The sequence below is a fragment of the Oryctolagus cuniculus genome, chromosome 3, assembly GCF_051225735.1.
Source record: "Oryctolagus cuniculus isolate XC-2025 breed Fujian yellow rabbit chromosome 3, ASM5122573v1, whole genome shotgun sequence".
NCBI lineage: Eukaryota > Metazoa > Chordata > Mammalia > Lagomorpha > Leporidae > Oryctolagus > Oryctolagus cuniculus.
In genome coordinates this window covers 139138225-139161767 of record NC_142869.1, presented here as the reverse complement: position 1 = coordinate 139161767, position 23543 = coordinate 139138225, and the positions used below count along the sequence as shown (strand labels likewise).

The 23543-nt window shown below is 40.0% G+C and overlaps 1 protein-coding gene and 1 non-coding gene across 12 annotated transcripts in view; both read left to right on the top strand.

The window, feature by feature from the left end:
• The window catches only part of KMT2E (lysine methyltransferase 2E (inactive)), an 84393-nt gene that overhangs the window by 11725 nt on the left and 49125 nt on the right, over positions 1 to 23543 (top strand). For 4 of the 11 annotated variants that reach the window (XR_016230980.1, XM_051849697.3, XM_051849696.3 and 1 more), the window contains exons 2-3: positions 9710 to 9782; positions 13607 to 13791. Coding sequence is in view for 6 of the 11 variants with exons in the window: in XM_051849697.3 (XP_051705657.2) it covers positions 13721 to 13791 (71 nt within the window). In the remaining 5 variants the exon portion in view is untranslated. Of the gene's footprint in view, positions 1 to 9709; positions 9783 to 11417; positions 11563 to 13606; positions 13792 to 23543 lie in introns of all 11 variants that reach the window. The other 7 variants (XM_070071170.2, XM_017342740.4, XM_089328482.1 and 4 more) reach the window with 2 other exon arrangements.
• Positions 2130 to 2232, top strand: LOC127491887 (U6 spliceosomal RNA). The gene has a single exon (XR_007920819.1). It is a non-coding gene; the product is annotated as a U6 spliceosomal RNA (small nuclear RNA).

Genomic DNA, 23543 nt, shown 5'->3' with positions numbered 1-23543 from the left:
AGCAGAAAGGTTTGTTGATTGTTGTAAGTTATTCAGATGATGATGATGATGATAGTAAGGCTTTGTGGAGACTGAGAAAGAATGAATCTTAAACACTGGGGAGGCACAAAAGACTAGGTGACAATGTAATAGAAGACTAGAGGAAACTAGGATTAAAAGAACTGAGAGGGGCTGGCACTGTGCCTCACTTGGTTAATCTTCTGCCTGCGGTGCCGGCATCCCATATGGGCGCTGGGTTCTAGTCCCAGTTGCTCCTCTTCCAGTCCAGTTCTCTGCTGTGGCCCGGGAGGGCAGTGGAGGATGGCCCAAGTGCTTGGGCCCTGCACCGGCATGGGAGACCAGGAAGAAACACCCGGCTCCTGGCTTCAGATCGGTGCAGCACCAGCCGTAGCAGCTGTTTGGGGAGTGAACCAACAGAAGGAAGACCTTTCTCTCTGTCTCTCTTTTCTCACTGTCTATAACTCTACTTGTCAAATAAATTGGAAAAAAAAAAAAAGAACTGAGAGAATATGATACTAATTTAAAAAAAGGAATAGAAAAAGGTAGTTGGGTATTATCATATAGGTGGCTGGGAATAGAACTGAAATAGGAATGAATAAATACAAGATTGATGGGAGACTAATAATGGGAAGACTAATAATGTAGCCTTGGGGATAGCTACATTAGTAACATTCTTCAGTGCCAGATTTTGTTTTTAAAGATATGTTCATGTTCATCTCAAGGGAACAGGTGGTTTATTCAATACTAACAAGTAACTATATTAGCCACCAAATTCTGAAGTTTGAAAGCTAATATACAGATATCTGTGGGATAAGGTTGATCCAAATAAATCAAATAGCTGTTTCAAAAATAGTATGTGTCGGCCGGCGCCGTGGCTCAATAGGCTAATCCTCCACCTTGCGGCGCCGGCACACCGGGTTCTAGTCCCGGTCGGGGCACCGGATTCTGTCCCGGTTGCTCCTCATCCAGGCCAGCTCTCTGCTATGGCCAGGGAGTGCAGTGGAGGATGGCCCAGGTGCTTGGGCCCTGCACCCCATGGGAGACCAGGAAAAGCACCTGGCTCCTGGCTCCTGCCATCAGATCAGCGCGGTGCGCCGGCTGCAGCGGCGGCCATTGGAGGGTGAACCAACGGCAAAGGAAGACCTTTCTCTCTCTGTCTCTCTCTCTCACTGTCCACTCTGCCTGTCAAAAATAAAAAAAAAAAAAAAAAAAAAAAAAAAATAGTATGTGTCAAAACATAGACTAGGGGCCAACAATCTGGTGTAATGGGTTAAGCCACTGCCTGCAATACCTGCATCCCATAGAGATGCTGGTTCGAGTCCTGGCTGCTATGCCTCTGATGCAGCTGATGCTCCTGGGAAAGCATCAGAGGATGGCCCAAGTCCTTGGGTCCCTGTCACCCATGACGGAGACCCACATGAACCTCCTAGCTCTGGCCTGGCCCAGCCTTTACTGTTGCAGCCATGTGGGGAGTGGACCAGCAGATGGAGAATTGAGCACTCTCTCTCGCTCTTTCTATCCCTCTCCCTCTCCCTCTCCTTCACCCTCTCCTCCCACCAACCCTGTAACTCTTTCAAATAAGTAAATAAATCTTTAAAAACCACAGACTAGTAGTTAAAAAGACATGTAATACATTCTTTGGGAGGTTAAGAAAAAAGATTTATGTAGGACAGATGTTATAGCTGGAACAGTCTTTTGAGATAACCTAGTTAAAGTTTTGTTTACCATGGAAGAAACTGTTCTAAGGAAGGTATACCAAAGCTAGTTTTATGGCACAATGTCCAAGTTGGAAAGTTGAGATGGCTTCAAGGAAGCATTGTCACTTAAATGGTCCTTATAAGGTTTAACAAGACTTTTTGGGTAGGAAAAGAGTGAAATTTGAAAGGGAAGGAACAAGGATATGCCAACAGTAGCAAAAAGGCTTGCATAATCAAAGAATGTATAAATGTATGTAAACATTATTTATATGGAACAAAGTTACCTGTTACAATTTCAAGATTAGGAACCTGACTGTAATTTGATCTACATTTTCTTTTAAACAGGACAACGTTATGAGGAAACTAGTGGCCTTTGAAGTGTAATATATATTCTGTCCAATGTTGTAAGCAATAATTCTAAAATAAAGCACTGAACTTCAGTGGCACTTACACTAAAGCTAGAATGATCCACAGAAGATTAGCATGACCCCTGTGCAAGGATAACATGCAGATTTATAAAGCATTCCATGTTTGTAAGGATTCTGAATTTTTTTTTTTTAAAGATTTTCTATTTGAAAGGCAGAGCAACAGAGGGGGAGAAACAGAGAAAGAAATCTTCCATCCACTGATTCACTCCCCAAATGGCTAAAAAGCCAGCGCTGGGCCAGGCCAAAAGAAGAAGCCAGGAGTTCTATCCTGGTCTCCCACATGAATTGCAGGGTCCCAACTACTTGGGCCATCTTCCACTGCATTCCTAGGAACATTGGCAGGCAGGTAAATTGGAAGCACAGCAGCTGGAACTTGAACTGGGACTCCCACGCCAGTGTTGCAAGCAGCAGCTTAACCTGCTGCACCACAGTGCCAGCTCCTCTGAATATTTTCATCACAAAGAATTGATAAATGCTGGGGCCGGCGCCACGGCTCAATAGGCTAATCCTCCACCTTGCGGCGCCGGCACCCCGGGTTCTAGTCCCAAAGGCAAAAGGAAGACCTTTCTCTCTGTCTGTCTCTCTCACTATCCACTCTGCCTGTCAAAAAAAAAGTAACATGAAAAATTTGTTTTACTGGTCTGTTGTACTGCCCAAAAAGTAGAAAAGAGAAAGCCCTGCCAAAAAGTAATGTCAGACTGCTATAATTAAGAATTAAACAATAACAATAAAAAAACCCTCCAAGCACATTTATTTTTTATTCATTTAACCTACACAGAGTACACTATTATGGTTATTATTACTTTCTTAGCATTTAAATAAGATTGCCAAACAGGGGCATACTTTTTATTGAAACAGTAGAAGGTGGCAAAAATTTTATTCTCTCACTCTTTAATCTCAGGTAAGATTATACACTCACTCTTTACTCTTTAAGGTTAATTCAGTATGCTTTTTGTCAACATTTTGAACCTATTTCAGATCAGCAAATTTTGAGTCTTCTTTCCAATCTAATAATAATGTGCATCAACTGTAATTACTAGGATTTAAACAAATCTTTCTGATCCTGCTGTCTACATTTTACTACCTCAGACCTGGGCGACAAGAATAATGTTTGAAGTGACTTCTTTCCCCATTCTCACTTGATTTAAATCAGTGGCTTCCAAACACAGATATATAAACTGCTACTTTTCATTTATCTGGAGGTGGGAGTAAAAGTGAGAGATTCCTAGGCCTCACCCTAGTGATTATGACTTAGTAGATCTGGGATATTGCCTGGATGTCATATCAAAAAAGAAAAGAAAAGGCATTCACTTCAGTGCACTATTTTAACCTTTTCTTTCAACTGGCACATAATAATTATACATATTCGTAAGTGTCGTAATGTTTCAGTTTATGTATACATTGTGAAATATTCAAATCAAGGTAGGCACATCTAGCCTCTTAAACATTTATCAATTTTTTTTTTTAACAGGCAGAGTGGACAGTGAGAGAGAGACAGAGAGAAAGGTCTTCCTTTGTCGTTGGTTCACCCTACAATGGCCGCCGCAGCCGGTGCGCTGCGGCCGGCGCACCGCACTGATCCGAAGACAGGAGCCAGGTGCTTCTCCTGGTCTCCCATGGGGTGCAGGGCCCAAGCACTTGGGCCATCCTCCACTGCACTCCCGGGCCACAGCAGAGGGTTGGCCTGGAAGAGGGGCAACCGGGACAGAATCCGGCGCCCCGACCGGGACTAGAACCCGGTGTGCTGGCACCGCTAGGTGGAGGATTAGCCTATTGAGCCGTGGCGCCGGCCCTCATGTCACATTTTGAGTCAGTGAATATCTTATTTTAGCCAGTGGTTTTCAAACTTGTTTAGGAAGCCTTAGACTTTTAGTGGAACTTACTTGGTGAGTGGGAGGAGGTCCCAAATAGTCCTTTGCCATTCTTTTAAACCACAGATGGGCAAGTACAAGGTACAAATGTCTGCTGTATCCTTTGGTAGACATCATTAATCACGTGGCATTCTTTCATTGTATCTGGCAGTGGCCTACTTAATGTAGCACTTAAGGTTGACACTAGCAATCACTGAAAACAATGTAAGACAATAAAACTGTTTTTCTTCCTAGAATCAAAGTAGACTCTCAGATTTCATTTCTGGGGTAGGTGTTTTAATTGAACAAGTTAAGCCACCACTTAGGACTCTATTCCTTATCAGAGTGCCTGGGGTAATGTTCCATCTCCACTTCCCATCCTACTTCCTGCTAATGTGGATGGAAGGCAGTAGGGTACTTGGATTTCTGCCACCCACATGGGAGACCAGGATGGTGTTCCTGGCTTTGGCCTGGCCCAGACTTGGCTGTTGTGGCCATCCAGGGAGTGTGAATCAGTGGATGGAAGATCTCTATTCCCTCTTCCTCTTCCTCTCTCTTCCTTTTAAAAAAAATTTTTTTTTTTTCATTTGAAAGGCAGAGTTACAGAGAGAGAGTGAAGCATCTGCTGGTTCACTGTCCCCAAAATGGCCACAATGGCCGGGACGGGTCCAAGCCAAAGACAGAAGCTTCTTCCAGATGTCCCATGTGGGTGCGGGAGCCCAAGCACTTGGACCATCCTTTGCTGCTTTCCAAGGCACATGAGCAGATAGCTAGATCAGAAGTGGAGCAGCCAGGACTCAAACTGGTACACATATGGTATGCCAGTGTTGCAAGTAGTGGCTTCTCCTGCTACACCACAACGTCAGCCCCTCCCTCTCTTTTATCCTCTCCTTTTCTTTGTGTCCCCTCTCTCTGTCACTGTGCTTTTCAAATAAGTAAATGTTTAAAATAGGATTTCGTTTGTAGTAAAATTGTGGCCAGTGCTCAAAATAAAATGAAAGGCCACAATTTTAATGTCATTAAAATTTATTATTATTATTATTATTAGTGTCAGCTCCCATCCTCTGATTCACTTTCCAAAGCTGGAGTTAGGAGCTAGAAATAGGTATTGAAGCCAGGTACTCCAGTGTGGAATGTGGACCTCTTTACCAGTCTCTTGACCACTATAAATGTCTGCTTCCATAATTCCATTTTTTAAATTAAATTTAAAATTTTGAGATAATTGTACATTCATATTGTAAGAAGTAATACGAAGAGAGCCTATGTATTCTTTATCCAGTTTCACTCAGTGGTAGCATCCTGCAAAAATGTAGTACAATGTCATGACCAGAATATTGTCATTGAGTCCAGCCATTTTATTCATACTTCTCCAGTTTTACTTGTGTTATTTTGTTTGTGTGCTTTTAATGCTATGCATTTTTAACATGTGCAGGTAATTTTGCCTACCACAGTGAATATACACAGCAGTTCTGTCATCCCAAGGATCTTTGGTATTGTCCTCTAACGTAATCATACCCATTGTGCTCCTCCCCTCTCTAATCTGTTCTCTGTTTCTATAATTTATCATTTTAAGAATGTTATGTAAATGAAATTGGACAGTATGTAACCTTTCAGGATTTACTTTTTTTCTACAGCATAATTCCCTTGAGATTCATCCAAGTTGTTTAAAACATCAAGAGTTTCTTCCTTTATATTGCGGAGTACTATCCCATGTAGTGTTAGTTTCACATTTGGCAGCTATTACATAGAACATTCAGCTCCAAACTTTCTTTTTAAATTTATAGATTGTGTTGTCTCTCACTTTCCTTTTGATAACTTTTTTGTTTTCTCCCACTATCAGAAATCCCTAACCACACCAGGATTATTGGGAGCACAGTTTAAAAATTACTCGTGTAGGGGCTGGTGCTGTGGTGCAGTGGGTTAAGCCACTATCTGCAGTGCCAGCATGCTATATGGGTGCCAGTTTGCATCACAGCTGCTCCACTTGCAATCCAGTTCCCTGCTAATGTGCCTGGGAAAGCAGCAGAGGATGACCCAAGTAATTGGGCCCCTGCTACCCACATGGGAGACCTGGATCAAGTTCCAGGATCCTGGCCCTTACTAGCTATTTGGGGAGTGAACCAGGAGATGGAAGAATGACTTCTCTGTCTCCCTCTCTCTCTCTGTTACTCTGCCTTTCAAATAAATAAATGTTTAAAAAGAGAAGAAAAGGGCAGGGCTTCCTTGGTCTTTGTTAAATACTGTCATTCCCTTCCTTGCCAGATACATTAGCAGAAAGCATTTAGATACAGGGTGTGGGCATCTCAACCAGCAGTTTACCTTGAGCTATAACAACCACCCCTGACTTTTTAAATGAAATTACTTCTAACATACCTAAATTTGCAGTTCAATACAGGAGGATTCTTCTCCTTTACTGACAAGAATAGACTGTGGAATACAGTGGAAACTCTTAGTAATTTACAGGGCTTTTACACTTAAAATAGCTGGAAATTGTTCTCCAGTACTCATTTCAAACTTTTTCTTTTAAGAATTTATTTGAATTATTAAGAATTTATTTGAAAATCAGAGTTACAGAGAGGGAGGAGGAGATAGAGATCTTTCATCTGCTAGTTCACTCCCCAAATGGATGTAATGGCCAACTGGGCCAGGCCGATGTCAGGAGCCTCATCCAGGTCTCCCACATAGGTGGCTGGAGCCCAAACACTTGGGCCATCTTTGGCTGCTTTTCCTATGCACATTAGCAGGGAGCTGGATTGGAATAGGAACAGCCGGGTCATGAACTGGTGTTCATATGGGTTGCCTGCATTGGTATTACAGGTGGTAGTTCTACCAGATATGCCACAACACTGACCCCAAGAGTTGCTTTTAACCCTTGAGTGAGGCACATGTTCCTGAGAATAATGGATAATTTAATTATCTTTATCCTTTGGTTATGTGCTTTGCACTTTCTCTGAAATAATTTGAGTCTGTGCTTCTCTACTTTTGTGATTTTTTTTTTTTATTTGAAAGGTAGAGTTACAGAGAGGCTGAGGGAGGGTGGGGAGGGAGGATCTGGTTCACTCTCCAGATGGCTACAATGGCTGGAGCTGCACTGATGCAAAGCCAGGTCTCCCACATGGGTGAAGGGCCCCAGGGACTTGAGCCATCTTCTGCTGCTTTCCCAGGCCATAGCAGAGAGCTGGATTGGAAGTAGAGCAGCTGGGACTCAAATTAACACCCACTTGGGTGCCGGCTGCAGTGCCGGCTTTACCCGCTATGCCACAGTGCCGGCTCCTTTTGTGATGTTTTAAGGCTTTGTGTAATGGGTATAAGTTTGTTAACTAGATCAGGTTTGGGAAAGGAGCATGGTGGGTTTTGTTATTGTATCTTCATTCTATGTGCTAGAGTAAGTGTAGTTTAGATATTCTACCTTGAGATGCTTACACATATATTTAATTTCCATTTTTGAGAGGCTACTGTGAGTTTTTCCATTTTCACTGTATATTCTAAATTACTTATGTTACCAATAATCTGGCAAATTTAAATTTCAGGCAAACAAATGTGTATACTCCAAAATCAGACCACTAGGGTTCAAATGCTGGTTTGGCTTTTATTAGTTATGAATTTTGACAAATTTAACCTCTATACATCTGTAAAATAGAGATAATAAATGTAAATATACCATAGGCTTGTTGTGAGGATTAAGTGTTGTAAACACTATTTGCTGTCAGTCTTTTTTTTTTTTTTCTAATGTTTATTTATGTATTTATTTGAAAGAGTTACAGAGAGGCAGAAGCAGAGGCAGAGAGGGAAGTCCTCTATCAGCTGGTTCACTCCCAGCAATGGCCGGAGCTAGGCCAATCCAAAGCCAGGAACCAGGACCTTTTTCTGGGTTTCCTATGCAGGTGCAGAGGCCCAAAAATTGGGGCCATCTTTGGCTTCTTTCTCAGAGAGCTAGATTGGAAATGGAGCAGCCAGGACTTGAACCAGCACCCATATGGAATGACAGCACTGCAGGCAACGGCTTTACCTGCTATACCGCAGTGCTGGTTTCTGCTGTCAGTCCTTGAACAGCTAGTTGTGGAGGTTTGAATATCAATCAGTGCTTGCGGAGCACCATCTAGTAGTGTTAACTCAGTTGGAGAAATACAGTCATTCTATTTATCTATTTGTATTTTATAGCTTCTTGGAATATAATATTCTGTTGTTTTGATTAGCAGGAATAATCCTTTAATGTACTTGTGATTATAAGATTTAAACTGTTGGCCGGCACCGTGGCTCACTTGGCTAATCCTCCGCCTGTGGCACCAGCACCCTGGGTTCTAGTCCCGGTTGAGGCACCGGATTCTGTCCCGGTTGCTTCTCTTGCAGTCCAGCTCTCTGCTGTGGCCCAAGTCCTTGGGCCCTGCACCTGCATGAGAGACCAGGAGTAAGCACCTGGCTCCTGGCATCGGATCAACGTAGTGCGCTGGCTGTAGTGGCCATTTCGGGGGTGAACCAACAGAAAAGGAAGACCTTTCTCTCTGTCTCTCTCACTAACTCTGCCTGTCAAAAAAAAAAAAAAAAAAAAAAAAGATTTAAACTGTAAGATTGTCAACCTAGAAACCAAGGACAGTGAATTGACTTGCCCAAGCCCTCACAGGTTGTAAATTGGAATGGATCTTGATCAACCTGTATGCTTTTTATTATGCCTTAGTCCTCTGGTTTTAAAATCTTCAGTATTAAGGGTCGTTTAAGGGAGATCTCAGGTACATGGTCCCTCACAATTTCTCTCAAGCTTCCACTAGTAATTAAGCCAGAAATTCATCTGTCTATTAGGGATACACATACAAAATAAATTTTAATTTTAAATATTTATTAGGTATTATACAACGTGCTTATAAAGGACAGAAAGATGATAATTATTGGCTATTTCCTCAAAGAGATTTTTAGGTTGGCCATTTTTGTTTGTAATTGCAGAAAAAAATTTTCATTCTTTCTGCCTTTTAGGTATCGTTCATATTTTTTTTGATCTTTTTTTTTTTTTAAATATTTATTTATTTATTTGAAAGTCAGACTTACACAGAGAGAGAAGGAGAGGCAGAAAGAGAGTGAAAGAGGTCTTCCATCCACAGTTTCACTCCCTAGTTGGCCATAAAGGCCGGAGCTGCACTGATCTGAAGCCAGGAACCAGGAGCTTCTTCCAGGTCTCCCACACGGGTGCAGGGGCTCAGGGACTTGCATCATCTTCTACTGCTTTCCCAGGCCATAGCAGAGAGCTGGATTGGAAGAGGAGCAGCCGGGACTTGAACCGGCACCCCAGGGGATGCTGGCACTGCAGGCTGCGGCTTTACCTGATACGCCACAGCGCAGGCCCTGTGACGTGATCTTAAAGGCAGCTTTAGTCTTCCAGTTTTTCTGATAGACTGTTTTCTACTTTAATTGATTTTTTTGTCTTTTATATTATTTTTTCTTATTTTATGGTTCCATTTGGTTTTTTTGTTTTTGTTTTGGTATTGTTACCTTTGCTTTACTAAATGTTTTTAATACTGTATTTTCCTAGTTTCTCTTCAGTTTGATTTGTTACTTTTGATTATTGCCTTTACTTATGTTTATATTCATTTGTGTAAAAAGGTAAATAATAAATTTATCCTTTTAAGAATTGGCTGCTTTTCTGTCTGTGAGTTTCTTTGGTTTTAGGTACCACGTTAGAAGTACCTAGAATTTTATGCCATTTAAAAATAGCTCAATACTCCTATGTTCACTTGGTTTCTAGGTCTATTCTGGATAGCAGGTTTTGTGAAGACATTTATTCTTTCTTGGACCTCAGATTTACCAGACATCTCATGGTATTTCCTTTTATATTATTTCTTTAATGGCTGCCATTTATTCTTAGTATATTTTGTATATATATTTTGACAGTTGAATGACTAGTTTTTTTTTTTTTTTTATTCACATGAGATGTGAAGGCTTTGTGGTAATTGTTGGGATTGTGTTCTTGAACATTTTTTCCCTTTGTTTATGCCTGTTTTATAAGCTCACATCTTTTCTACTCACTATATTGACTTTCTCATTTTTAAAAAATTAGTTTAAGGATATTGGTCCCACCCTAATAAATTAATGCTTTTATTAAGTATCAGGTTTTTAAGTGTTGAGTTTTCAAAATATAAAATTTTTATGTTTATGAGAATAGTGAAACATTTACCATTTTATGATCTCAATAGATGTGACCTCTTGTCATCTGACCTCTTGTGAGTAAATTACTGAGATTTTCTTTCCTGTTGAGTCAAATTCTGAGTCTTCAGTTCTGTTTCAGAAATGATGTTTTTGTATCCTAAGGATAAGGTTCATCTGTGTTTTTAGATACTTCAGGTATGTCAGGTACTTGTTTTTATAGCCCTCGATTGTATAGTTTGACAGTTCATTTGGTTAATAAGGCCAAAGCAGCAGTTTCATCCCAAATTTTGTTTTGTATGTTCTGGGCATTGTGTAGGGTTTGAAAGAGAGGCAATAATCACACAAATATAAACTTTTCAGTCCAAAATAGGCTTTTATAGCAAGCTATACACTGCAGTTTAAAAACAGCTCAAGGGTAGTGTTTATTGAGGATTGCATATGTATACAAAAGGGGTATACCTTCTGGTGTGTATCCAGATAGGTAGGTTTTTGTTTTTGTTTTTGTTTTTGTTTTTTGTTTTTGACAGGCAGAGTAGACAGTGAGAAAGAGAGACAGAGAGAAAGGTCTTCCTTTTTCCGTTGGTTCACCCTCCAATGGCCACTGCGGCCGGCGCGCTGCAGCCGGCGCACCACGCTGATCCGAAGCCAGGAGCCAGGTGCTTCTCCTGGTCTCCCATGGGGTGCAGGGCCCAAGGACTTGGGCCATCCTCCACTGCCTTCCCGGGCCACAGCAGAGAGCTGGACAGGAATAGGAGCGACCGGGACAGAATCTGGCGACCCAACTGGGACTAGAACCTGATGTGCCAGCGCCTCAGGTGGAGGATTAGCCTAGTGAGCTGCGGCGGCGGCCCAGATAGGTAGTTTTTAAGTTGAAATATTACTCAGTTACTACAAAGGTTACATTACAACTTAATTTTTGCTTTCTAGTAACTATCTGCCTCTGGTAGATAAATCCAGAGCTAAATATAATGTATACCTAAAATACAAGACTTGTTATAAAATCTTACTGATGAACTGAGATAAAGAAAATGTCTATATGCTCTGAACTAGATTTTTTTTCTTTTCTTTGTAATTTGCTGTTGTTACCTGATAGGTACAGGTCTTCAGCATTTTAAGAAAATAATAGCATTTGGATAGAACAAACTTAGAATTTTGTGCATTGCTTGTACTTTTCCATGTAGAAACTTTGTAGCTTTGTGATAGTTAATAAATATCACATTTATAAATTAGCTAATATGGTGGCAGGTATAGAAAAGAAGGTTGGGCAACTTTTCCTTCTACTCACTCTGCTTTAATTATCTTTGTAGGGGAATGCTAATTTGTGGCGCAAACTATAAAAAGGTGACAAGTAGAGAACCATAATTATTTTCAAAAGCTTTTAGAAGAGTCTCTTTATATGAGGACTAGAGAGAGTTTTTGTGTCCACACATTGTGATGAAATAAGCACTACAAGTGAGTGTCCCTTACCTGAAATGCTTGGACCAGAAATGTTTTTAGTTTTGAGGTGTTTTCTTTTATTTGTTTGTTTGTTTCAGATTTATTTGTTTATTTGGGTGGGGGGCAGGGAGAAAGAAGCAGGAGCCTAGAACTTCATCCTGGTCTCCCATGTGGGTGGTAGGGGCCCAAGTAGTTGGGCCATCTTCTGTTGCTTTCCTGGATGCATTAGCAAGAAGCTGGATTGGAAGCAGAGCGACCAGAACTCAGAAGGCACTTTGATATGGGATGCTGGTGTCTCAGGCAGCAGCTTAACCCACTGCACCACAGTGCTGGCCCCAGGTTTTGGAATTTTTAGAATTTTGGAATATTCTTGTAGACTTTACCAGCTGAGGGTCCCTAACCTGAAAATCGGAAATTAAAATTGTTCAAAAATGGAAGAGTGCGTGGAGTCTGATGCATAGAGAAGCTCCAAAATTAATGTTTGTAATTTTAGGTATGAATACCTAGTATTACATATTTTTATATTAAAATAACTTGTAATCTAGTGGCCGTCCTTTAGTTACACATGGTTTAAAATTAAAGGCTAGTTTTCTTGATGAATTCAAGCCACTGTTAACACCTTCTTCCCCCATTTTGTAATTTTCCATCATAAAACATGAACTCACAATCTGTACCATCTGTGAAATGAGAAATAAACTGAGTAGGGATTCTCAACCTTAACTGTGGAAACTAAAGGTAAATACAAGAACTATTGTCTGAAGAAACTCTGCTCTTCAGTATCAGGTATAACATTAGAGGGGCAGGAACAATATTAACTATTGCTGTTTCCCAGTTTATAGGATTATCCATATATACATATGTTCCTAAGCTATAGTACATCATTTTTTTCTTTCTTTTTTAAAAGGTTTATATCTGTGTTGTGTTGTTTTGTTTAATTGGAGACAGAACTTCCATCCATGAGTCCACCCCCCCAAATGCCCACAGGTCTATCATGTGGGTGGCAGGAACCCAATCACTTGAGCTGTTATTGCTGCTTCCCAGGCTCTACATTAACAGTAAGCTGGTTTAAGGAGACACAACTGGACAATGAATCAAGCCAATGTGCTGTGGGACATGGGCATCCTAACTGCTAGGCCAAATGCCCTTCCTGCAAATTACTATTTTTGAAAAGACTTTGAGTAGGTATTTTATAAACAATATGTGTAGCAAGTGTTTTATAGTGAATTTAGATTAGAAAAATTGATGGCGAAGGTGAATATCTTTTAGTTACTGTTATAAATTTCTTTTAAAAAGCATGTCAAGTTTATTAGTTTTCTCTACTAACTAGTTGCATTAGTTCATATTTAAGAAATAGAGAACCTGTTCAATAAACAGATTTACTTATAGAAAATGACACCCATTGTAAAACAGTGGATTTTATTACAAATAAAATAGTTTTCCTTGTATATATACATAAACAGTAGAGTAGAATTTGTTCAAATCCTGGTTTCATCTCTAAACTGAGCAACCTTGATTATGTTATTTAGCCTGTTTTGGTTTTCTTGTTCCTCAGTAGTAAAGTGGATATACCTACCTACCTCAGAATTGTGGGAATTAAATAGACTGTTCATTTAAAAGACATAGTATGGTACTTAATCCACTGTTAAGTACTCATTTTTTGTTAGTAAATAGTTAGGTCACTCACTGAATCAAAGAAGACTTATTTTTGGATGCTAGTACTGTTAAGAAATTCCATTTTTTCCTTTAAAATGAATAATATTTGCTGGTTCTTCAGTAAGTAGTATGCCTTCATAATCATTTTTAAGGTATCCTAAATTCATTCCCTAAAGGAGATTATGATTGAAAAATCTTTCTTTTGATCATGATTACACAACTTAATTCCAGAAAAATAAATGAAACAGAGATACCCTGGGCAAATTCCTAATTTACATTGAGCTTTTAATAAAGATGACGTTCTTCATCTATTTTACTTACTGTTAGAGTGTGGCTGTTGCTAGAAATATGTAGATGGCTCTTAACTGTTTTGTTCCCCCCTCCTTGTTTTTTCTTTTTTAAACAGGGTTTGTGGATGCACTTAGATGTTTGCAATGAGCACTGTGGCTGGCATGCCCCAGTGTTTTGGATACCAATGCATAGGACTCCATAGTAATCGAATTTATCAGAGGCGAACGTCATGAGCATAGTGATCCCATTGGGGGTTGATACAGCAGAAACGTCATACTTGGAAATGGCTGCAGGTTCAGAGTAAGTATACCAATGTCTTTTTTTTTTTTTTTTTTTTGAAAAAGGAAAGGCAAAATATTTTGTACAATTATTTTGGTACAACCAAGCAGTTTATTTGCATTTATATACTTTTTTTGTCTTTTTGGACTCTTGGCTAAAACGTTGGAAGTTTAAAGGCAAAAATTCCTGCAGCTAAGATTACTGTTTGCTTTCATTTTTTGTTTTGAGAAACAGAGACCTCCCATCTGCTTTCACTCCCTAAATGCCTGTAACAGTGGGAGCTCAATCTAGGTCTCCCATGTGGGTAGCAGGAATGCAACTATTGGGGCCATCAGCATTACCTACTAAAATTACTGTTATAAATAGCTTTTGAGCCAAAATACTGTATCTTTTTCTTATTATTTTTTCCATTTGTTAATTATTGGCATTAACAATGATACACATTCTGATGTAGTGGGATAAGCTAACTACTGCTTGAGACATCCACATCCTGTTTAGAAAATTTAAAAAATTCTCCCACATGGGTACAGGTACCCAAGCACTTGGGCCATCTTCCTCTGCTTTCCCTGGCGATGAGCAGAGAGCTAGATTGGAAGAGGAGCAGCTGGGACACGAACAAGCACCTATATGCGATGCCAGTGCCATGGGTGGAGGCTTTACCTATTACATCATTACATCACTGGCCACAGTGCCAGCCCCATATAATTAATTTTTTTAAAAAACTGAGTAACAAAATAATCATAACTAAAATAATCAGGTGACCAAGCCACCTTTATTTTAAAACTAGAAAGTGCCAACTAAAGTTTTTTTTTTTTTTTTTAGGTGCATGGCTATAAATTTAGGCTAATATTAGAAGCAGAATTCTTAGGGTTGGCGCTGTGGTTGGCGCAGGTTAAAGCCTCAGCCTGCAGCACTGGCATCCCACATGGGTACCGGTTCAAGTCCCGGCTGCTCCTTTTCCCATCCAGCTCTCTGCTGTGGCCTGGGAAAGCAGTAGAAGATAGCCCAAGTCCGTGGGCCCCTGCACTTGCGTAGGATACCTGGAAGAAGCTCCTGGCTCCTGGCTTTGTATCAGCTTAGCTCCAGCCATTGTGGCCATTTGGGGAGTGAACTAGTGGAATGAAAGATCTCTCTCTCGCTCTGGCTCTGGCTCTGGCGCTACCTCTTGCTGTAACTCTTTAAAAAAATTAAAAAAATAATTCTTAAAAAGAAAATAGCATTCTCTTTTTTTTTCTTTTTATAGAATTCTCATTTATGGTATAATTTTGTAGGATAGGACTAGCAATTCAAGAGGAAGAACATTTTGTGTCATTATTATAATCATTAACTGGGGCAGGCATTTGGTCTAGCAGTTAAGATACCACTTAGAATGACCATATGGGCCGGTACCATGGCTCAATGGGCTAATCTCCGCCTGCGGCGTCGGCACCCCGGGTTCTAGTCCCGGTCAGGGTGCCGGATTCTGTCCCTGTTGCCCCTCTTCCAGGCCAGCTCTCTGCTGTGGCCTGGGAGTGCAGTGGAGGATGGCCCAAGTGCTTGGGCCCTGTACCCCATGGGAGACCAGGATAAGCACCTGGCTCCTGTCTTCATATCAGTGCAGTGCACCGGCCACGGCGGCCATTGGAGGGTGAACCAACGGCAAAGGAAGACCTTTCTGTCTCTGTCTCTCTCTCTCACTAACTCTGCCTGTGCAAAAAAAAAAAGAACATATGCTACAAAGGGCCTGCCTTTGAGTTCTCTACTTCCTATTGCTGCTGATGGAGGCAGCAGGTGATAGCTCATGTAATCTGGTCCCAGCCACCTTTGTGGGAGACCTGACTTGTGTCCCTGGCTTTGACTTTGTCATGCCCCTGCCTTTGTGGGCATTCGGGAACCAGCAGATGGGAGATCTCTATCTCTCTCCTGTTTCTCTCTTTGTGCCTTTCAAATAAGGAAATAATTAATTAATTTTAAAAATCAACTGAGTGGAAAATGTTTTACTAAAGGCTAGTGTTATGAAAGTAAGGGCAAAAAATTTTATGTCTATTTTTAAGGAAATTATAATCAGTTGGGAAGTCAGAACTCTAGACCATAGCCATCAAATAGAAATATAATTTAGTTACATGTGTAATTTTTAATCTTCTAATCGCCACTTTAAGAAGGCTTAAGAAAAGGTGCAATCCATATTATTTATTTTATTAACAACTTATATTTCCACATGTAAGCAGTATAAAAACATTAATGAGATTTTTTTTTTCCACACTAAGTCTTTACAGCTTGTATTTGTTTTATGCTTCTAGCACTTTTCAGTTCGATCTAGCCACATTTCAGATACTTGTCAGCATGTGTGACTAGTGTTTACTGGATTAACTAGAGCAGCTCTAGTCAAGATAACGAGGTGTTAGGAACTCAGAAGAGAAAAGAACAGGCTGGTTGTTAAAGTATGACCATAACAAATCACTTACAGGTTTAGGAAACTGAAGTCACAAAGCAAGTAAGTGGCAAAGGCAGAATCTAATAATGTTGTGTCAATTTTAGGCCTTTTCTGTTACAGCATCTTTAGTAATATTACTACTTAGAATGATTTGTGTAACTTAAATACTTCATTTGATGAATGGTTCATGTTAGTAGTTAGTAGCTTAAGTTTTAGCAGTAGTAAAGTCAGTATAATAAATGACTATACAAAGATACTTTTAGATTCTTGTTCAAGGATAAGAAATTGGAAAACTGAAAGAACCTAGACTTCATTATCACTACATAGATAGAAAAATTGAGCCAAAGTTTAGCCATTCATTAGAGTTACATGTTTTTGTTATCATAGAACTTCTATCCCCTTTTTAACCTCTTCATTTGACTTCTGGTATTCCAACCATCTGAATCATAAATGGTTACATAAAGGAGAGAAAGGATGGGAAACTCTATGGAGTTTGAAAGTAGAAGTACAAATGGGACATGTTAAAATTCTTCTTTCCTTGGAGTGGGCATTGTGGCACAGTGGCTTAAGCTGCCACTTGGGATACCGCCATCGTATTTCAGAGTGTTGGTTCATGTCCTGGCTACTTCCTCAGATCTAGCTTCCTGCTAATGCACTTGGGAAGTTGGCAGATGATGGCAGGAGTACTTGAGTCCTTGCACCCACGTGAGAGACCAGAATGGAATTGCTGGCTTCTGCTTTCAGCTTGGCTTAGCCCTGGATGATGCAGGCATTTGGGGAGTCACTCAGCAGATGGAAGATCAATCTCTGTCTCTTTCTCATTCTGCCTTTCAAATAAATCTTTAAAAAATTTTTTTTCTTTCCTAGACTTTAAGAAAAAAAAGCTGTTACTGTTCTCTGGCACTGGAACTGTGATTGCCAATATTGTATTCCTTTTAATTTTTATTGCTTGCAAATATTTTGCAGTACCATTAGGAATAATTTTATTGAACTTCATTGTATTATGTTCATATTTGAGTGGACAAATTAGTAAATATGACATGTAAATTAGAAGTGAAATTGGAGGAGAATTCTTACCACTGTATCTGGCAGCACAGTAAGTGCTGAATATTTGTTCACAACGTACTAAAGAGAGAGGTTCTTTCAGTTTTGTTTGCCATTAACATGCTTGTAAGCTCTTAAACCAAGCCTCTTAATTATTCTAGACTTCATTAATCTTCTTTTAAAAAAGGAAGTTTGGATTGATATTGATTTGACACTTTTTTCACTGCAGATTTTTGAGACTCAATACATTTTCACCTCTTATATTTTGCTGTAGGATTTGATATTCAGTGTCAGTAGAGCCACCTGCTGATAGAATTAATTAATTTTTTGGTGTTTGAGTATTGTTAGTTTGAATTTGTATAATTGAAGATGCTAGACTGTTTTATGTATTAAAGTAGCTTTTGTCTTTGGTGTTTACTTTTTTTTGGCCTATGGTTTCTTTACATTTAATTCATTATCAAGGCAGTAATATTTTATGCTACTCTTAAAGTGAGTGTTGGTTTGCTTTTTCTAATTTAGAAGTGTTTTCATTTAAATGTGATTTTGTTTTAATATTCAAACAGATTTTAAAGTTTTACTAGCATTTAGAACTGTTGTAGAATGTTCTTCATATATTTCCTAATTATTATTAACAAGCTTTTTCCTCTAAGTTTTTTTTTTCTTGCGGTACTACATACAGAGCTTGCTATATCCGTGCAACTGTCTTTAATATACTATCAATTACATAACTCCCCAATTTAAGCAAGGTATATATAATATCTCTTAAGTACCCCAGTAAAATAGAAAGGAGATAATTTTCCCATTTTACAAAACAAATGCTAGTCAAGGAGATTAATACATTTTAATTCATAAAAAATAGAGTTATAGTTGAGCAAGACTTGTTTGACTCCAGGTGGATTTTGCTACATAGAAGAGGCAGGTTTTATTAATAAATGAATTAAATGAAATAAAATGCCACATACAATAACATAAGGACAATTTTTACACCAAATCAGTTTTTCATTTTTTGATTTCTTGAATCTGCTGTTAGCTGTTATATGTTTAAAGACTAACAGATTTAAATGGGTAACAGAAATAGACAAGTTTTCATCATAAATCTCAGGAAGCATATTGAGAATTAATGGAGAATTATTATACTCTTTAGTATAACAATTAGTATAGCCTGTTCATTTGTAGTTATTGATACACAGTGTTGTTATTGAAATTTTTAGCTTTGTGAGGGAAAATTCTAAGTTTCACCAAAAACACTGATGTGAACTTCTCATCCAAACCCACCTATATTTTGAGGATTTCTGTAGAAAGAAATTGAATTTTTGATTACCAAGAAGAAAATCATTAAAGTTGAATTTCTGAAGATGGTTTTCCCAAATTGTGCATTTTCTCTAAATGCCTCTTTTTTTTCTTTCTTTTTTTTTTTTTTTTTTTTTTTTGACAGGCAGAGTGGACAGTGAGAGAGAGACAGAGAGAAAGGTCTTCCTTTGCCATTGGTTCACCCTCCAATGGCCGCTGCGGCTGGTGCGCTGCAGCCGGCGCGCTGCAGCCGGCGCACTGCACTGATCTGATGGCAGGGGCCAGGTGCTTCTCCTGGTCTCCCATGGGGTGCAGGGCCCAAGCACTTGGGCCATCCTCCACTGTACTCCCTGGCCACAGCAGAGAGCTGGCCTGGAAGAGGGGCAACCGGGACAGAATCCGGCGCCCTGACCAGGACTAGAACCCGGTGTGCCGGCGCCGCAAGGCGGAGGATTAGCCTAGTGAGCCTCGGTGCCGGCAATGCCTCTTTTTTTTTTTTTTTAAGATTTATTTTTTATTTATTTGAAAGGCACAGTTTGAGGGAGAGACAAAGATTTTCCATCTGCTGATTGACTCCTCAAATGGGCACAACAGCTAGGACTGAGCCAGGCTGAAACCAGGAATGAGGAGCCTCATCCAGGACTTCATGTGCTGGGTGCAAGGGCCCACGCACTTGGTCCATCTTCCGCTGCTTTTCCAGGTGCGTTAGCAGAGGGCTGGATGGAAATAGAGCAGCCAGAACTTGAACTGGTGCCCATATGGGATGCTGGCATCACAGATGGCAGCTTTACCTGCTGTTCCACAACACCAACCCCTAAATGCCTCTCCTAATTTCATGATTGACATTTTTCTTTTTTTGGATCTTCAGCTCACCTAACTTGAATGTTTGTACTAAGAATATATAATGTGGCTTGGAAAGTAATTATTATGGCTTTTTAAAGAATAAGGACATTTGATATAAACAAATAAGATTTTTTAAAGATTTATTTAATTTATTTACTTTGAAAGAGTTACACAGAGAGAGAAAGAGAGAGAGGGAGAGGGAGAGAGGTCTTCCATCTGCTGGTTCATTCCCCAATTGGCCACAATGGCTGGAGCTGCACCTATCAGGAGCCAGGAGCTTTCTCTGGGTCTTCCCATGGGGGTGCAGGGGCCCAGGGGTTTGGGCCATCTTCTAATACTTTCCCAGGCCATAGCAGAGAGCTGGATCGGAAGTGGAGCAGACGGGACTTGAACCGGTGCCCATATGGAATGCTGGCACTGCAGGCGGTAGCTTTACCTGCTACGCCACAGCGCCAGCCCCCAAATAAGATTTTGAATTTCTAAAGTTGTTCCCCAAAAATGTAGCAACATAAAGTAGATTACTATAAACAAAATGGCAGTTGTTCTTCCTTTGAAGTTTTTGACTTTAGAACCATAATATCTTTGAAAATAGCCTATCTTCATTAGTTTGTTTTTAAAAAAAATTTTAGTGGCTGGCGTTTTGGCATACCCAGTTAAGCCACCACTTGTGACACCAGCATCCCATATGGGCGCTCGTTTGAGTCCAGCTTTTTTTTTATTTTTTTATTTTTTTTAAGATTTGTTTATTTACTTGAGAGGCAGAATTACAAACAAGAGAGAGGGAGAGACAGAGAGCGGTCTTCCATCCTCTGGTTCACTCCCCAAATGGCAGCAACAGCCAGAGCAGGAACAGTCCGAAGCCAGGAGCCAGGAGGTTCTTCTGGATCATATTTTACTGCTTTCCCAGGCTATCAGCAGGGAGCTGGATCAGAAGTGGAGCAGGCAGGACTCAAAATGATGACCACATGGCATGCCAGAGCCATAGGGCAAATGCTTAACCTAGTACTTCACAGTGCTGACCCTTCAGTCTAGCTTCTTGCTAATGTGCCTGGGAAAGCAGTGGAGGATGGCCCAAGTGCTTGGGTCTCTGCACCCCGTGGGTGATCTGGAAGAAGCTCCTGGTGCCTATCTTTGACCCTGGCCCCACCCCAGCCATGGGTGGCCATTTGGAGAGTGACCCAAAGAATCAAGATCTCTCTCTCTCTGTAACTCTGACTTTCAAATAAATATTTAAAACAACAAAAAAATTTAAAGGATTGATCTTGTTAATCTTTCTAAATATTTTTTATTTGAAAAGCAGAGAGTCAGAGACAGAGGGCTTCCTTCTGCTAGTTTACTTCCCAAATACCTACAACAGCCTGGTCTGGGCCAGACTGGAACCAGGAACTCCCTCCAGGTCTCCCATGTGGATGGCAGGGATCTAAGTACTTAAGCAATAACCTGCTGCCTCCCAGTGTCCATTTTAGTAGGAAGCTGGATCAGAAGTGCAGCTGGGATTCCAGTTTGGTATGCAGGTGTCCCAGATAGCATTTTAACAGGTGTGCCTAATGCCTCCTGTTTCCATTATTAAGAATGGAAATATTTATAAAAAATATGTTTTGGATTACCAAAAATGTTTTCCATATTTGTACAGTTGGTGAAGTAATGAAAGTTAAAGTGTTAGAAATTCAGATTGTCAGAATTACAGTAAGACCTAGTACCATTTTGTAATACAAACTTTTTACTTCATTAATCACTAACAAGCATAAATAGCATGCTGGTAAATTTCACAGGAATCATGGCGACAGTGCAGTTCAGTAAGACATGTGCTTGTCCAGTTTAAGTGACCCAGACTTTAGTATATTCTTTGCTATTATAACACCATATGATATAGAATTTAGAGTTCACTTTACAAATGCAGAAACTGAGACCGAGGGTGTTTATGTGGCATGTTCCAAAGATTCCTGGTGACTTTAGTGGTAGAATCAGGGCTTAGGTCTAGAGTTTCTGACACATAGATCATTTATCTTCTGATCTGTAAAACTGGAGGTTGAACTAAAATATCTCCTAGGGCAGTATCCAAACATCAGTTTGGAGCAGGAAAGACTATTTCCCTGAACAGTTCCTGTTCCATTGCTTCTGTTTTACCCCAAGCAGGACTTGCAGCTAATCCTCTACCAGCCAGTAGTTTCATGACATCATTGAATGCAGAGTCCATAATATGTCCTCTGCAGATGTACCACCACCAGCTGTAGGCTAGGGCAATGCTACTTTCAGTATCTAATACCTCTAGAGGAAAGGAAGCCAAACCCTGATACTCTCCTGGGGCCACATGCAAGCCAGCCCAAACTTACTGTTTGTTCTGCCTGCTTTGCTTGTCAAGGCTTAGCAAAAGCATTGAGCTTCTTCAGGCCCCAAGGATCACTTAAAGGGGTCAGAGGTAGGATCTGGGTCACCCATTTAGATTAAATCTTGACTATGTCAGTTTTAGCTATACCTCTCACTCCTGTACTGCCTTAGGTGTTATTTAAAATGCATGAATCCTTGCATTTTTCTACAAATTTACTAATTTGTCCACATACAATTTGACTTTTAGTTTGACCATATCCTGTCATTTTAAAGATAATGCATATTTTCTTGGCCTTATGTTGCCTAATACTAACAGCAGGATTTGCTAATTTGGCTGTCTACCTTTGGCTTTAGTGAGAATAATCTTTTTTTTTTTTTCTGTTAAGATTTATTTATTTCTTTGAAGGGAAGAATAAAAAAGAAGTAGAGAGACACATGGAAACAGATATCTTCCATGTGCTGGTTCACTCCCTAGATGACTGCAGCCTCCTGGTCAGGGCCAGGCTGATGCTTGGTATCAGAAACTCCATCCTGGTTTCACACATGGGTGGCAGGAGTATGCTGCCTTCTCAGGCACATTTGCAGGAAGCTGGCTCAGAAATAGAGCAGCCAGAAGCTGATTTTGTTTGTTTGTTTTAGAGATTTATTTATTTATTTGAAAGGCAGAGTTACAGAGAGGCAGACACAAACGAGGAGAAAGAAAGATATCTTCCATTTGCTGGTTCACTCCTCAGATGGCCACAAGGGCCAGGGCTGAGCCAGGCCAAAGCCAGGAGCCAGGAGCCAGGAGCTCTATCTAGGTCTCCATGTAGGTGCAGGGGCCCAAGTACTTCAGCTATTTTCTGCTGCCCTCTCAGTTGCAGCAGCAGGGAGCTGGATCAGAAGTGGAACAACCAGGACTTGAACTAGTGCCTAGATGGAACTGCCAGCATTGCAGGCAGGAGCTCAATTTGCTACATCACAACACCAGCCCCCAAACCTTGAACCAGTACCCTGATATGGGATGCCAGCATTTCGAGTGATGGCTTAACCTATGTATTTCAGCAGCAGCCCTTATTTTATATACATATATATTGTGGTAGAAATATAGATAACATCTACAGTGTTAACCACATAAATAGAATCATAAAATAATATTTTATGTTTGGTTTATTGCACTGCAGTCTTTCCAAGTTTAATCCATGTGTGGCATGTGTCAGAATTTCATTCTGTTTCATGGTTGAAATATATTCTATGGTATTGATGTACCGTGTTTTGCTTGTATACTCATCTGTTGATGGATATTTAACTTTCTACCGTTTGGCTGTTAAATGCTGCTAGAAACAATGGTGTAGAAGTATCTGTTTGAATCCCCATTTTCATTTCTTTTGGGTATGCAGATGCTCCTCAACTTACGATGGGATTATATCCTAATAAACCCATCTTAAAATGAAAATATTTTGTTAAGTCAAAAATGCACTACATAGTTGCAGTTATTTACCTTCATGACCACATCGGTTGACTCACTTCCACTCACTAGGATCACAATTGATACTGTATATCCCTAGCCCAAGAAAATACCAAAATTTGAAGTGTTTAATGTATATCACTTTCCTACCATCGTAGTCAAAAAACTGTATGTTGAACCAGTGTAAGTCAAACTGTGTGTATACCTAGGAGTGAAATTGTGTTTAACATTTTGAAGACCTATAAAACCCTTTTCCATCTGGTTTTCTTGTTTATGATTTAATCTATTTTTAAAGTATTTCTTCTGTTTCTTAAATATTTGTATTTTCTAGGGGCCTGTACTTTGTGAACTGCTCCAGAGATTTCATCTGCTTCTGTAGCTTTCACTGTTTTCACATGCTTATGACTT